Genomic DNA, 14,768 nt, shown 5'->3' on the forward strand with positions numbered 1-14,768 from the left:
GTAGGGGTGAATAATATATAAATAATAAATGACTGCCCAGTAATGAGAAAGTCCAAACAAGATGAGGTAAACTTAAGAAAAGGAATAAATAAATAAATAACAGAAAAGAGTGGGCTTTTTGTTGTTGTTGTTTTTGTGGGGGTTTTTTGTTGTTTTTGGTTTTTTGGCATATACACATGAGGGGAAGGAGACACCTCGTCAAAGGGACAGGGGTCAGGAAAAGAGAAAAAAAAAAAGTACCCAATAGTGAAGAAAACATATAAAAAGAGCATGTAAATGCACAAAGGGGAGAAGGATATGATAAAATTAAAACACTGCTAACGTGAAGTAAAAAAGGTAGGCGGTGTGGTGGCACACGCCTTTAATCCCACCACTCGGGAGGCAGAGGCAGGAGGATTGCTGTGAGTTCGAGGCCAGCCTGGTCTACAAAGTGAGTCCAGGATGGCCAAGGCTACACAGAGAAACTCTGTCTCAAAAAACCAAAAAAAAAAAAAAAGGTAGGCGGGGACCTAGGCTCTGCAGTTATGAGCACTGGTGGCTCTGCAGAGCCCTGGAGTGTGGTTCCCAGCACCTATGTTGAGTTGCTCACAGCTGCCTGTTGACTCCAGTTCCAGGAGACCCAGTGCCCTCTTCTGGCCTTCCTGGCATTCAACTGGTACACCACCACATACCTCCCACATACATATCCCGTGTATTTTTTTTTTTTTTTTTTAATTTTAAAGAAAAGGTGAATGGATAGACTTTTGCATCCCTACAATGGATTGAATATTACTCAGCTATAGAAACAGAATAGGGGTTGGGATGTAGCTCGGTTAAGAAAGCTTGTCCCGCATGCGTGAGGTCCTGGATTTGATCTCCAGCAGTCCATAAGGCCAGCTGTGGCGGCACAAGCCTGTAACCCAGCACTAGGAGGGTCAGAGGTTCAAACTCACTCTCAGCTGTACAGCAAGTGTAAGACAAGCCTGAGCAGCGCTGGAGATGGCGCTGAGGTTAAGGCTGCTCTTCCAGACGACCCGGTTCTATGCCCCGTACCCACACAGTACCTCAAAACTGACCATAACTCAGTCACAGGGGATCTGACATCTTCTGTGGGCATTGTGCACACATGGTCCACAGACATGCAATCTGGCAAAGCGTTCATACACATACAATTTAAAAAGAAAAAAAAAGAAAAATTAAAAGACAAGCCTGGGTAATGAGACCCCGTTTAACAAAAGACAAAGGGACACCATCTACTAATATTTGCAGCAAGAGGTAAATCTGACAGACGTGCTGGGGCAGGGGACCCCAACAGTTCTAGCCTTATACTCAATGGCAGCACTACATATGGTAACTTCAAACAGGCATTTGTGAGAACAGAAATGAGACTAGTAGTTGCTTATGAATCGAGGGAGGAGAGTTGACTATCAAGGAAGTACAGAAACACCTTCATTGCGGGTAGTTCCACATGGGTGAGTTTCTAGAACTTCACAGAACCTTCGTTAACATGGGATAAAATTGACTATATATAGATTGACATCAAAGGTCTATGTTGACAAACAAACCTTTCCCGCACCTTAGGGTCTTGCTATGGAGATACACGTCAATTCCGACCTCGGTGGAAGAGTCGGGGAAGAAAGAGAAAGGGAAGAGCATCTCCCTGCTGTGCCTGGAGGGTTTACAGAAGACGTTCAGCGCGATGCAACAGTTCTATCAGCCCAAGATGCAGCAGTTCCTCAAGGCTCTGGGTAGGCACTACAATGTCCTAAATAGCTTGCTCTGGGTCTCTCTGTGACCAGACCCCTTGTTCCCCTACCCAAGGACGCCGAGGAGAGCCCCAATGCTGCTAAGGAGTGACATCTAGTGGATTCAGGATTGGCACTCAACACATTGCATTTAACCACAAATAGTGACTGGAAGAGGAATACAGCATTAAGTAAAATTTAAAGCCAGGCAGTAGTGGCGCATGCCTTTAATCCCAGCACTCGGGAGGCAGAGGCAGATGGATCGCTGTGAGGCCAGCCTGGTCTACAAAGTGAGTTTTAGGATAGCCAGGACAACATAATAGACCCTGTCTCAACCCCTGCCAACCCTCAAAAAAAAAGAAAGAAAGGAAAGGAAAAGAAAAAGAAAACAAATACACATTTATGTCAAGCCTCTAGACTTTTTTGGGGGGGTGGGGGACCTTCTAAAATTTTAGCTATTCCCAGACATGATGGCTCAAATCTGTAATCCCCACACTTACGAAACTGAGTCAGGATTACAAGTTTAAAGCCAGACTTGGCACACAGTGAGTACCTGGACTATGAGACCTTGTCTCAAAATAATATAATTTTAAGTATTAGTTGAGGTGTGGTGGTAAACCAGCATTTGATGAGGAAAGGTAAGAAGAGTGCCACAAATTTGAGGACAAACTAGGTTACATAGCAATTTCAAGAGTGGTAAAGGTTATAAAGTGAGACCCTACCAAAAATTTATTTTTATTTATTTATTTTTTAATTAAAAACAAAACAAAAAAGTGCCTGGCCTGGAGAGAGGGCTTAGTGGTCAAAAACACTTGCTGCTTTTCCAGAGGAGCTAGGTTTGGTTCCCAGTACCCTCATGGTACCTCACATCCATCTGTAATTCCAGTTCCAAGGGGATCTGACACCCCCTATAGTTAGGTGGACACTGCATGCATGTGCACAGACATACATGCAGTTTAAACATGGTACACATACAATAGAAATAAAGGGAAAAGATCTTTAAGTAAGAAAGGCTCAGACGCCAGTTTAGTGCTAGAGTGCTGCCTAGCATGGATGAGGACTGGTTTCACTCCCTAGAACCAACATTAGGGTGTATAGGGGGTCAAAAAAGAACTGAGTATGGTGGTGCAGGCCTGTTACTTGGCATTCAGGAAGCTAAGACGGGGATTGCAGATTCAGGGCTACATGGGAAGTTTCAGGCTGGATTGGGTTTAGTTTGACCTGTCTCAAAAAAGGAAAAAACAAAAACAACAACAAAAGTCAGTTTGAAAGAAAATAAGATTGTTTCCATTTCCAGATGTCATGGGCACAGAAGAGGGAGAGGAAGTGGCTGTCACTGTCACTCAGAGAGCTTCGTTCCAGATCCGGCAATTTCAGGTGAGAAGCCTTGGGAGGCCACTGTGCAAAGTGCAGAGAGGAGTCAGACAGGAAGTGGGGCTGCTCTGCGAGTGGAAGGAGCCTAGTGAGGATCCAGCAGGCAGAGTTGATGTCCTCTGGTCACTGTCCTTCAAGGTGACAAAGAGGAAGCCAGTTCTCAGGGCAGGCTTTCTGGGTTTGATTGTACTGTATAATTTGGCCTTGCCTAACAGATACATGGATTGGAAAAGTGAAGCCTATTAAGTTTCTCACTAGTAATTGTTAGAGCATCAGTATGTCCCATGTGCAAGGATTTCTTTAGCAAATAATGGTTAACATCCCTACTACGTCCCAAGACAAGTTGCCAGAACACTTAGAGCAGGAACAGAAAGAGGCGAAACGCTCCTGCAGGGAGCTCCGCTGTAGTCAGAAGACTGCCAACTGGCTCCTCAGATTAGGGCCCAGGCATCACGGGAGCAGAGCCTCATGTCAGTGGCTACAACACCTGCAGCTTGTCCCTCGTGTGTGTCACAGGGAGTGCGACTAGAAACCACTCCGGTTTTCATAGTTGAAACAGAAAACTGCTGTTCAACCCAGGGCTTTTCAGATTTCATCCTCTTAGAATTACATAGCTTGGAATTTGTCCCGCCCCGGCCATGAACCATGGTGCCTCTTCACTGAGGCAAGCATGTCCCTCCGTTCCTTCTGCAGAGGTCCTTGTTGAATTTGCTGAGCAGTGAAGAGGAAGACTTTAACAGCAAAGAGGCCCTCCTGCTCGTCACGATTCTCTCCTCCTTGTCCAGGCTGCTGGAGCCCGGCTCTCCTCAGGTAACCACAGCACCCACTCATCTCATTCCCCACGCCTCGGAAGGCAAGAAGTGTGTCATCATGGAAGTGTCTGTAGGTCTGGGATGTGCTTACCATGTTGTACAAGGCCCTGCGTTTGGTCCCCAGCACCACATACACTGGGTGTGGTGGGGCGTGCCTGTAAGCCGTGGAGACCAGAAGCTCAGAGCCACATAACATACAGAGCTACATAACAAGTGTGGGCCAGCCTATTTCAAAGATTCAAACGAAAAGATCTATCTGAATATCGTTTTGAAGGAGCTGTAAGATATGTGTTTTCCTATATAGTGCTTGTTTTGTTTTTTGAGACAGATTTTTCACTTTGTAGCTCTGGCTGGCCTCGAACTCACTGAGATCTGCCTGCCTCTGCTGGGATTAAAGGCTTGCACTACCACTGCCCGGCCTCTACAGTGTTTCTGTCAGAGCATTTGCAGGCACATACAGTCAGGAACACACCGGTTTTGTTGGTTTGGTCGACTATAAACATTGTTTATAGCAGACAGGTTTTTAAAGGTGACGTTGGCTTTTCCGTAGTGGTTCTTCTCCAGTCTTGTACTTATTGATGTTTTTGCTTTTTCTGAAATGACAGAGCTTTAATTATAACAGTGGCTGAACTAGATGTTGTAGGGAAAATGAAGTTTGAGGAGACCTTAACAAATGGTAAGTCAGCGAGTATGACCACAGTCCCAAAGTAGAAATAGCTGCAGAGATGGATTGTATGCATATATGTGTAGGTGTGTGTACATCTATTTAGATTATCATTTGAGCTTTCACACATAAAAAGAATGGGAGAAGGGCCATTTTGGTAGGTCTGTTCAGTTCAACAGTAGTATCTCCATAGGATGCTAAAGGGTATCCTGGGAGCTAGCAACCCTCTCATAGCTACCCCTGTCCTGTCGAAGCCCTAGGGAGGCGAGGCTCCTCATGTGGGCCCTGAGAGGCTGACACCTGTGGCAGTAGGGTGTTTGACCATTGGAGGACGGCTCCTAATGTCCTGAGTCCAGCTTTCCCTGACCCCATCCTGGCTCCGGTCCCCATGCTGACACAGCCTCATTCATTTATACTGCTGCTTTTGCTATAGAGAAGAAACAAGAACTGGGAAAGAGATGGTGTTGTGTGGTTGGGGAAATTTGAGAAAAAAATAGATGAATTTTGGGAAAACTAAATGAAAATTATTTGCTTTTCACCACGACCTTTCCCATTTAACTTCAGGTTAAGTGTCTAATTTTTTGTGTGTATGTTTTGTTTGCTTGGTTTTGAGACAGGGTGTCGTGTAGCCCAGTCTGGCTTTGAATTTGCTATGTAGTTAAGGGTAACTGTGCTGATTAGTTTCTTAACTTGACACAAACTAGAGTCATCTGGGAAGAAGACGCAGTGAGGGATCACTTTTGTCAGGTTGCCTGAGGGCTGGTCTGTGGGCATTTTCTTGTTAATGATTGATGTGTGTGAGCCCCAGCCACCCCTGGGTTCTATAAGGAAGCCGGTGGAGCATAGCCATGGGGACCAAGGCAGGGAGCAGTGCTTCTCCATGGGGACCAAGCCTGGGAGCAGTGCTTCTCCATGGGCCTTGTGTTCCTGCCCTGACTTCCCTCAGTGATGGACCTCGAGCTGTTAGACAACAAAGAAACAAACAAACAAAGGACTTCTCCTCAAGTTACTTTCAGGCTGGATGTTTTCCACAGCAATAGAGACCAAAGTAGGACGTGTGACCTTGAGCTTCTGCTCCTTCTGCCTCTGTCCCCCAAGGGCTAGTCTTACGGGCATGCATCACAAGCCCTCTTCAGTGCGCCACAGCCCCAGCTCCTGTCAAGCTTGTTTTGTTGTGTTATTGTGTGTCTACCCTCCCGTCCTCATCCCCTCCATGCGTTCTTAAATTAGCAAACACTTCATCTTGTCTGGGTCTTTCAAGAGTTTCCTGTGGAAGCAGATTCAAACATAGATTCTTGCCCCAGATCCTCCACTCTCACCACAATAGAGCACTTCTGTGTCCTAGCTACTTCATTGACACGGGGTCCTGGAGCTCTTTTAATATCAGTTCACAGAGACCTTTAGTTATCGACTTATTGGTCTTTTACTTATTAGCTTTATAATTGACCTTTTCCCTCCAGCAAACCAAAACTAAATCTTTAGTCATCTGTACTTAACTGTCACTGCATCTCCATGCCTTTGTGCTTGCAAGCCTGTTACCCCAAAATCTCAGGTCTCCTTCACCTAAGAAGACTGTGTGTGTGTGTTGTGTGTGTGTGTACGTGCACATGTATGCATATATTTCTTCCTCCTTTCCTTCCCTCCCCCTTCACCTCTATGTCCTTATGGCCAGGATTTTTTTCCACTCCACTCTGTTAGGCAAATGGCCTTTAAAATACCTGAAGTATCACCACATAGGACATGTAGCCCCAGACCACCATGGTGGCAGCAGCGGAAGCTCAGGGATGAGAACTCAGATCCAGAGGTCAGCACATGCAGTCCATAGTGACACAGACGGTGAGTGTTCAGCCATGTGCTCTGAGACGTGTCCACGCTTCTCGTCACCTGGGCTCCTCTTTATGCTCCTCGTACATAGTAAAGTCCAGGCACAGATTTTGGTAGGTGATTTGCTTAAGCCTTGAAAGGTTTTTGTTTTTGTTTTAAGAGAGTCTGACTTTGAGTCCCTGGCTGATCTAGAACCCACTATGTAGATCAGGCTGGCCTCCAACTCACAGAGATCTGCCTGTTTCTACCTCCCAAGTGCCACCGTACCCAGCCCCTTTTTCTTTAACAACTGAACATCTTTTGTTTAGTTTGTGCAGATGTTATCCTGGACGTCTAAGATTTGCAAGGAATACAGCCGGGGTGAGTGCCCACCTCCCTTCCTGAAGGCTTTATACAGAACCACCAGCACCAAAGTCTGTTAGGGAGGGAGTTCCTTTACACCGTCGCCAGCGTCCAAGCTGCACCACGGTGAGAGTAAAACTTTCCTTCCTCCCCCGCTCCTAGAGGATGCCTCATTCTGCAAGAGTCTGATGAACCTGTTCTTCAACCTGCATGTCTTATACAAGAGTCCTGTCACCCTGCTCCGTGACTTGTCCCAGGATATCCATGGGCAGCTGGGAGACATAGACCAGGTAGCGCAGCAAGTATAGCATGGCATCCTATGTGGGGAGTGAGGCCAGGGGAAGGGCCTGCCGGCCTCAGGCCTTACCTCTTCCTTTCCAGGATGTAGAGATAGAGAAGACAGACCACTTCGCAATGGTGACCGTGAGGACGGCTGCCCCCACTGTCTGCGTAAGTGTTGATGTAGCCCATGGGGAACAGGCCTTGCCATTCCTTCCACATAGGGCCTGCAGGGCCTGGTACAGTGGCTTTTGTCCTCAGGCTGGTAAGGTCCCTGTAGAAGCGATGCTTGTTATTGCCCCGGCAATGTGAACTGGGCCACCTATTCTTTTCTTTGCACAGTTACTTGTTCTGAGCCAGGCTGAGAAAGTCCTAGAAGAAGTGGACTGGTTAATTACCAAGATTAAGGGTTCAGCAAGCCAAGAAACTCCGTCAGATGAAGTCACTCCAGGTAGGGATTGTAATGCTGGCAGAGTCCACCAGAACTCTAGCACGAGCCACTGCGTGCAGGTCTTGACCACGTGTTCCCCGGTGGTTTGCTTTCATTCTCTCTCACTGTTCACTAGAAATAAAACTGAGCTGCATCAATTTCATTTCTCTTCAGAAGATGCCTCTTCTCAGGCGGTCCCATCACATCTTCTCATTGAGAAAGCTGTCATCATGCAGCTGGGAACACTGGTTACTTTCTTCCATGAACTAGTGCAGACAGCCCTGCCGTCGGGCAGCTGTGTAGACACCTTATTAAAGGACCTGTCCAAAATATACAGCACCCTAACAGCGTTTGTCAAATACGTGAGTTTTTTAAGAAGATAATCAGGTCTCACCCCACCTTCTGTTCCCGCTAGCACACCGCTCTTCCCATGTCACCGTCACCGTTTTGCTTTCAGTTGATCAGGAGTTAGGGCTCTCCGCAAGTCAGGGGGAAATATTTGTTGGCATGCTCTAAGTCAGCTCTGCTTGGCTGGCGCATTTCACCTCGGAGGGAGAATGGAAAGCTCTTCCTACACATACACACTTGTGGTCCTCAGAGAACTGGGAACAGGACGGGAGTGATCTGGTCTAGGCAGCTAGGCACAGCCTGTGCTCATCTCTGCAGTGTGCATCTCCAGTTGCCTGCTGCGGCCACTGGTGCAGACTAAGAGCCTGTCCTCTTCACTGGCTTCTTAAAAGGACAAATGGCACTTAGGATGGATTTATTTCCTAGATGCAAGGGCTCCGTCTGAAGGAGTCTTAAAGCCCTGAGCTGGTATGACACAGACCTGTCGTTGCCTCTTACCTGGGACACTGACGTGCTCAGAGCACAAGGGGAGGGAGGCTGTGCCTTGCTGTGCTGTGCTGTGTCTTCCTCTGTAGTACGAGCAATGGGACGTGATCCATTATCCTAATGGATAAATCTAGGAATTTTTTGTTAGTATCTCCAGGTATGTCAGAGCTCCAGAGGAATTCCAAACACAGTAGAGAAGCTGGTGAGTTGAAACCTGCTTCCTCTAGGATGGGGTGGTATCTCACTGCTGCAGTTAGTCACCACTTTCTCCTTTGCTGTAGGTGAAGCTGTCCGGCTCTCATCTGACTCCTGTGTGCTACTCTTTCATTTCTTACGTACAAGTAAGTGATCTAGAGACAGAACCAAAATAATCTTCAAACAAGAGATTAGTGGGGGGCTGGAGAGATGAGTTAGTGGGACCCAAGTTGGGTTTCCAGCACCCACATCAGATGCCTCACAACTGCCTGTGACTCCAGCTCCCAGTCAGTACTTCTTCTTCTTTTTTTTTTTTTTTTTAATTGTTTATCTTTATTTTATGTGCTTTTGTGTTTTGTTTGCATGTATATATGTGTGAAGATTTTATACCTTAGAGTTGCAGACAGTTGTGAGCAGCCATGTGGTTGCTAGGTCCTCTGGAAGAGCAGTCAGTTCTCTTAACCACTGAGCCATTTCTCCTGCCCGAGAGTCAGTGCTTCTGATTCTGACTTCGTTGGAAGAGGGAATATGAGAATATTTAAAATAATAATTTAAAAATCAGTCTCTAAAAAAGAAAAAGGCCGGTTGGTAGTGGCCTTTAATCTAGTACTTGGGAGACAGAGGCAGGAAGATCTCTGCAAGTTGGAGGCCAGGCTGGTCTACAGAGTGAGTTCCAGGACAGCCAGGGCTGCATAGAGAAAGTCTCTCTTTTTTTTTTTTTTTGGTTTTTCAAGACAGGGTTTCTCTGTGTAGCCTTGGCTGTCCTGGACTCCCTTTGTAGACCAGGCTGGCCTCGAACTCACAGCGATCCACCTGCCTCTGCCTCCCGAGTGTTGGGACTAAAGGCGTGCACCACCACCGCCCAGCTGAGAAACTCTGTCTTTAAAAAAAAAAAAAAAAAAAGAGCAACACTGCATGTCCCAGGAGCTTGGGTACCTGGGCTAAGTGTATATAAAATTTTCCCTAGAGCCAGATGCAGTGGCCCACACAAGGCAGATGCAGGCAGATTGTTGTGAGTTCAAGGCCAGCCTGGTCTACAAAGTAAGTCCAGGACAGCCCAGGCTATACAGAGAAATAAACAAAAGTCTCCCCTATGTGTGATAAACCAGAGGTGCCCAATGAACAAACCAAAACTTGAGAGCTTGACAGATCTTGATGTACAATGTGTCTCAGTCAGGGTTTCTATTGCTACATTAAAACACCATGACCAAGACGCAAGCTGTAGAGGAAAGAGTGTGTGCAGCTCCCACTTCCAGCTCAGTCCTTCACTGGAGGACATCAGGGCAGGAACCTGGGGCCAGGAGCTGATGCAGCGGCCATGGAAAACTGCTGCTTACTGGCTTGTCTCACATGGCTTGCTCAGCCTGCTTTCTTACAGAATCCAGGATCACCAGCCTCGGGATGGCACCATCCTCAATAGGCTGGCCCCTCCCACATCAATTACTAATTGAGAAAAATGCCCTACAGCTGGGATTTCCGGAGGCATTTTCTCAATTAAGGTTCCCTGCTTTCAGATGACTCTAGTTCGTGTGTCAAGTTGACATAAGAAGTAGCCAGCGCAACAAGAATCCGCTTTTAGAGATAGGACGCATTTGATATGCTTGTATTTGGAGTTCAGAAGGAACAAGGCAGCTTTGGTTCATTTCTGGGTGCCTGCAAGTCCATGCATTAGTCCTTTCTTCAGTGTGAGTAACAGCAACCAACACACGGGAGGGCTGGGATCGGGTGCCGGAGTAGTGCGAGGGCCACAGCACCTCGAAGAGCTAGAGCATGGGCTTGCTGGATCATTTGTCCAGACCCTCTTTCTAAGTATAGATTCTCAGGGAGTGGAGATCTTTTATTTTTATGCATAAACATTTGCCTGCATGTATGGTATAGCCCAGGCTGGCTTTGAACTCCTGATCTTCCTGTTGTATGTGCCTGGGGATTACAGGAGTGTACGGTCATACTCAGCATCACTAATTACTCTTGGTCCTTTTCTCTCTTAAATGCTTGCAGACTGTAACTTGATTGTGTATATTCTCATGTGGATAACATTGTTCCAAATCTGTCCTATCTGTAGGATCTATCCCTCCACTCCTTAACTGAGGTTTTGAATTCCTCCCATTTCCCCCCCCACCCCCCCAGTTTTGCTTTTGAGATGGTTTTCCTGTGTAGTGCAGGCTAGCCTTGAACTTAAGATCTGCCTACCTCAGCTCAAATTCTGGGATTATAAGCATGCTCTCATATCCAGCTCCTCCCACTGCTGAGACAGGGTCTCACTTTGTAGCCCTGGAAATTCACTGTGTAGATGATGCTCTGTAGACAAGGCCTTGAACTCAGAGTCTCTTGCCTCTGCCTCTCCAGTGTTGGGATTAAAGGTATGTGCTGCCATGCCCGGCTCACTCTTTTTTGTTTTTTGATTTATTTTCCAATACATGGTTTTCTCTAACAACCTTGGTTGTCCTGGAAATCACTTTGTAGACCAGGCTGGCCTCAGACTCATAAGATCCACCTGCCTCTGCCTCCAGAGTCCTGGGATTAAGTGTGCGCACCCCCCCCCAGCATATCACTTTTATATGATGTTCATCTAGCCACACAGATTTCATTAATATCCTGTAGAGACTGAGAAAGCCTCCAACAGGAGATCCTAGGAAACTCCTCACATGTCTCTGTTTTAAGAGATTCATATTGTTTTACTAGCATTTTTAAGTTCCGAGAGTTCCAATGGTATGCTAAATATTGCTTTTCAAACCTACTAAAGAACATTTTAAAGTAACATTACTGAGCAGAATGGTGTTCCAGGATGGAGCTGGAGAAGTCCTGCTGTCAGACTATATTTTTAACCAACCTTCTTTACTACATTCCAAGCCTTTTATTTTAGGATAGCTGCCACTTAGAGAGCCCTTCTTCACCCCTTAACGTTCTTTTTATGCACCAGCCTTTGTCCTCAATATACTTCATGTTTGGGAGGTTGAGAGCAGACCAGCTAGTGAAAGCCAGACTGAGACTTGACCCAGCTACTTTGATTCCTACATCAGCAGTCAGCAAGTTTTCTGTAACACAGGGTAAAACTGTAAATATTTTAGGCTTTGTGGGCCCTGTCATGCTCACTCAGCTCTGCTGTTGTAAAAACACCCAGAGTATATAAGTAAATGTCCATGGCCATGTTCCCTTTTGAAAAGTTATTCCAAATAGGTAGTGGATCTGTCCCATGGCTTGTGCATGGAGTGCCAGCCGCCTGCTCTAGAATCATCTGCTATTGCTTGATAGTTTCCTAAAATCATACAAAGATGAGTTTCATGTACACTTTGCCTTAGACCTTTATGGAAAGCAGTAAAAAGCAATGCTGCAAACCCGTTAGCGTTCTGCTCAGAGCTATGTGTGCCTTTGTTTTCCCAGCTGTAAGTTTTGGTCCTGTTTAGTCAGTAGCTGTAGGCAGTACACAGGGTTTACTTGGCTCTCAACCTTGGAGAAGATAGGTCACATCCCACAAGGTCAGGTGAAGTCCCTCCATGGCTGCTTTCCCTTTCTTAATAGGAGCCTCACCCTGTTTTCCCTGGCTTAACCTCCAGCGCCTCAGATCTTTCAGAGCATAGCATGAGGATCACGCCTGTCTCTTGTATAGCTTCACTAGAATAGCTTCTCTGTGCTGGCAGAGCACTTTTCTGGCTTGCTCCCTTGCTGGAAGACTAAAATGGAGGCCTCTCTTTTGAGATGAAGGCTCCTGTTTCGCTCTCATTTTTGTGGTTTTTCCCATCTTTCCTCACTTAGGTGTTGACTTTCTTCTGCTCTGTTAGTTATTTTGATGTTGCTATTGTTTCAGAAGGGGTTTCCTGTGCAGCTTCCTCTGGCTGTCCTGGAGCTCACCACTGCTGATCTGGAGCAGGGTCTGGCTTCTTCCCCTCTCATCATCTAGATGCTAGACCTGAAGGAATGAAGCTTAGCCTTGGGGGAGGGTGGGTTAGCAGGATCCTAGTCGGGCAGTGTGTGTGAAGGCAGGGGTTGGGGGTGGGTCTTAGATACAGCCCTTCCGGTGACACAGCTCTCTTTATGGGGGTGGGGGTGGGGATATAAACTTTGGGGTTGTAGGTAAGGGTTTTGGGGGTGGCTGTGTGTGCTTCATTTGCATGGAGAGGAATTCCAGGTATTAGCTGGATATGTCCTTATAAGGAAACCTGAAACCTGGCCACTGGCTACGTGACTACCCCAAGGGTGGTGGTGGGGGTGGGGCAGGACTAAGTGCACTAGAACTGGGAGTGAGTGAGCCTTACTATTGCTGGTTCAACAGGCTGGTCCTCCAGAGGCAGGTGGATCTCCTTGATTTTGAGGCCAGTCTGTCACATGCCCCCCCCCCCCCCAATTATGTGGAACAGACTGGCCTTAAAATCAAGGAGATCCACTTGCCTCTACCTCTTAAGAGTGTTAGGACTAAAGGTGTACACCACTACCAGTTCTTCTTGTCCAGCTTTACACACTAATCTACACAACCCGTGAAGTGTGTAATGACACACTTCGCAAGCATGGAGACTATATTGTGCAGATTACCTCTAAGACTGACTGTAAACTGTAGAGCCTTTTTCAGCTCCCAGCAGGAAAGTGCCTGTTCTGCTATCTTGACAGTGTTCTATTTTAACTGTTTGTGTACTAGCTTAATACAGTGATGATTATATTGCCCTCAAATTCTATATGGTACCTCCAAAATCATACATGCCCCAAGGAGGCAGACATCCAAGGGTATAATGCATCACAGTTTTTCTGCTTTAGGTCTAGAGGAATCTTAATGAGACAATGTTTCTGTTTTAGAATAAGAGGAATAACATCCCAAAGTGCCCAGAAAAGGAGAAGGCTGCGGTTGGCACAATCATGGTAAGCTTCTTACCTAGCCATTCAGATCCATGGGTCCTTAGTTGTTGGACATTAAAATTGTTTTTAGGAAAAGCAAAAGCTTAAAAGGTGCTCCAGAAAGGATCTAAGAAATGGTGAATGCAGGAAAGGGGAGGAGTTCCTGTATTTTAGGAAAAACAGCCGTGATAGTTGCTTTTTTGTTTTGTTTTGTTTTTTGAGATGGGGTTTCTCTGTGTAGCCTTGGCTGTCTGGACTCACTTTGTAGACCAGGCTGGCCTCAAACTCACAGAGACCCACCTGCCTCTGCCTCCCAAGTGCTGGGATTAAAGGCGTATGCCACCACACCAGGCCTCAGTTGCTTTTAGAAAGGCCTAAGTACAGGATGGTCCTCGCTACTTTGTTCATTAAAGGAAATAAGACGAATGTCCAGAAAGCCGGCTAGAATGTAAAACACCGGGCAGAGGGTCTCAACGCGCAGCTACAAAGTTGCCTCCCGCAATTGTATTGGAAGCCCAGGGATGAAGAGTAGGCAGATAGCCTGAGTGACGTGCAGAAACACTATATAGTATCCCCATTTCAGGGACTAATCCCAGCAATGCAAAGTCAGTTGCCTATCAGAAAAAAATACAGCAGGTGCCAGAGTGGATTTTCACTTCTAATAATGTAAGTTTGAGAGATGCTACAAAAAAATTTAAAAGCTATCGTACCTGAGATGTACGTCTTGTGTCCTCCTTTGCCCTTAGGCCAAGGTTCTTCGTGAAACCAAGCCGATCCCTAACCTGGTCTTTGCCATTGAGCAGTATGAAAAATTTCTTATCCAGCTGTCTAAAAAGTCCAAGGTAAATATACTCTTCACCACCCCTCTCATTTCCTGTTGGAAGGGGTCTAGCAAGCCGAGGCGGCAGGCAGCACAGGTCAAGGGTGAACTGTCATCAGTGTTTGCCGTTTCTGATGGAACTGAAGGGTCTTCTGGGTACACACTGAAAGCATCGTAAGCTGTCCTAAATGCCTGACAAGCCTGTCTGTGCCAGGTAAACCTGATGCAGCACATGAAGCTAAGTACTTCTCGGGACTTCAAGATCAAAGGCAACATCCTAGACATGGTTCTCCGAGAGGATGGGAATGATGAAAACGAAGAGGTCAGTGCCTACTTCTGTATATGCTTTGGTCCGTATTTATTTCTAGACAAACCACCCTGCCCTGGGGTCCTGCTTCTACAACTTTCTGGCTGGCTTTCACACCCGCTCAAGGCAGGCCCATTCTGAATCTTCCTGTTATCCACCGTTGCCTTGGGCAGGGTCTCATCATAGGTTTGTCACAGCTACAAATGGTCAAAATGAGAAGTTTATGTAAGATTTGATCATTTCCTTTAGCTCATCGCACTCCAAGCCCTAATGTGTATCTCTCCCAGCTCTGTCTCCTTGGCATTTAAGCACAGAAAGGCCTTATGTAGAATTGTGATA

General features: G+C 46.4%; 1 protein-coding gene across 1 annotated transcript in view; it reads left to right on the plus strand.

The window, feature by feature from the left end:
• Fanci (FA complementation group I) overlaps positions 1–14,768 on the plus strand; it is a 59,599-nt gene that overhangs the window by 44,589 nt on the left and 242 nt on the right. The window contains exons 25-37 of the mRNA XM_051148760.1: positions 1,561–1,727; positions 3,022–3,101; positions 3,792–3,908; positions 6,707–6,758; positions 6,903–7,030; positions 7,122–7,190; positions 7,362–7,470; positions 7,624–7,811; positions 8,432–8,485; positions 8,565–8,624; positions 13,264–13,326; positions 14,049–14,144; positions 14,337–14,444. Of these exons, the coding sequence (XP_051004717.1) occupies positions 1,561–1,727; positions 3,022–3,101; positions 3,792–3,908; positions 6,707–6,758; positions 6,903–7,030; positions 7,122–7,190; positions 7,362–7,470; positions 7,624–7,811; positions 8,432–8,485; positions 8,565–8,624; positions 13,264–13,326; positions 14,049–14,144; positions 14,337–14,444 (1,291 nt within the window). The remainder of the gene's footprint in view (positions 1–1,560; positions 1,728–3,021; positions 3,102–3,791; positions 3,909–6,706; positions 6,759–6,902; positions 7,031–7,121; positions 7,191–7,361; positions 7,471–7,623; positions 7,812–8,431; positions 8,486–8,564; positions 8,625–13,263; positions 13,327–14,048; positions 14,145–14,336; positions 14,445–14,768) is intronic.

Source organism: Acomys russatus, chromosome 7, assembly GCF_903995435.1.
Source record: "Acomys russatus chromosome 7, mAcoRus1.1, whole genome shotgun sequence".
Classification (NCBI taxonomy): domain Eukaryota; kingdom Metazoa; phylum Chordata; class Mammalia; order Rodentia; family Muridae; genus Acomys; species Acomys russatus.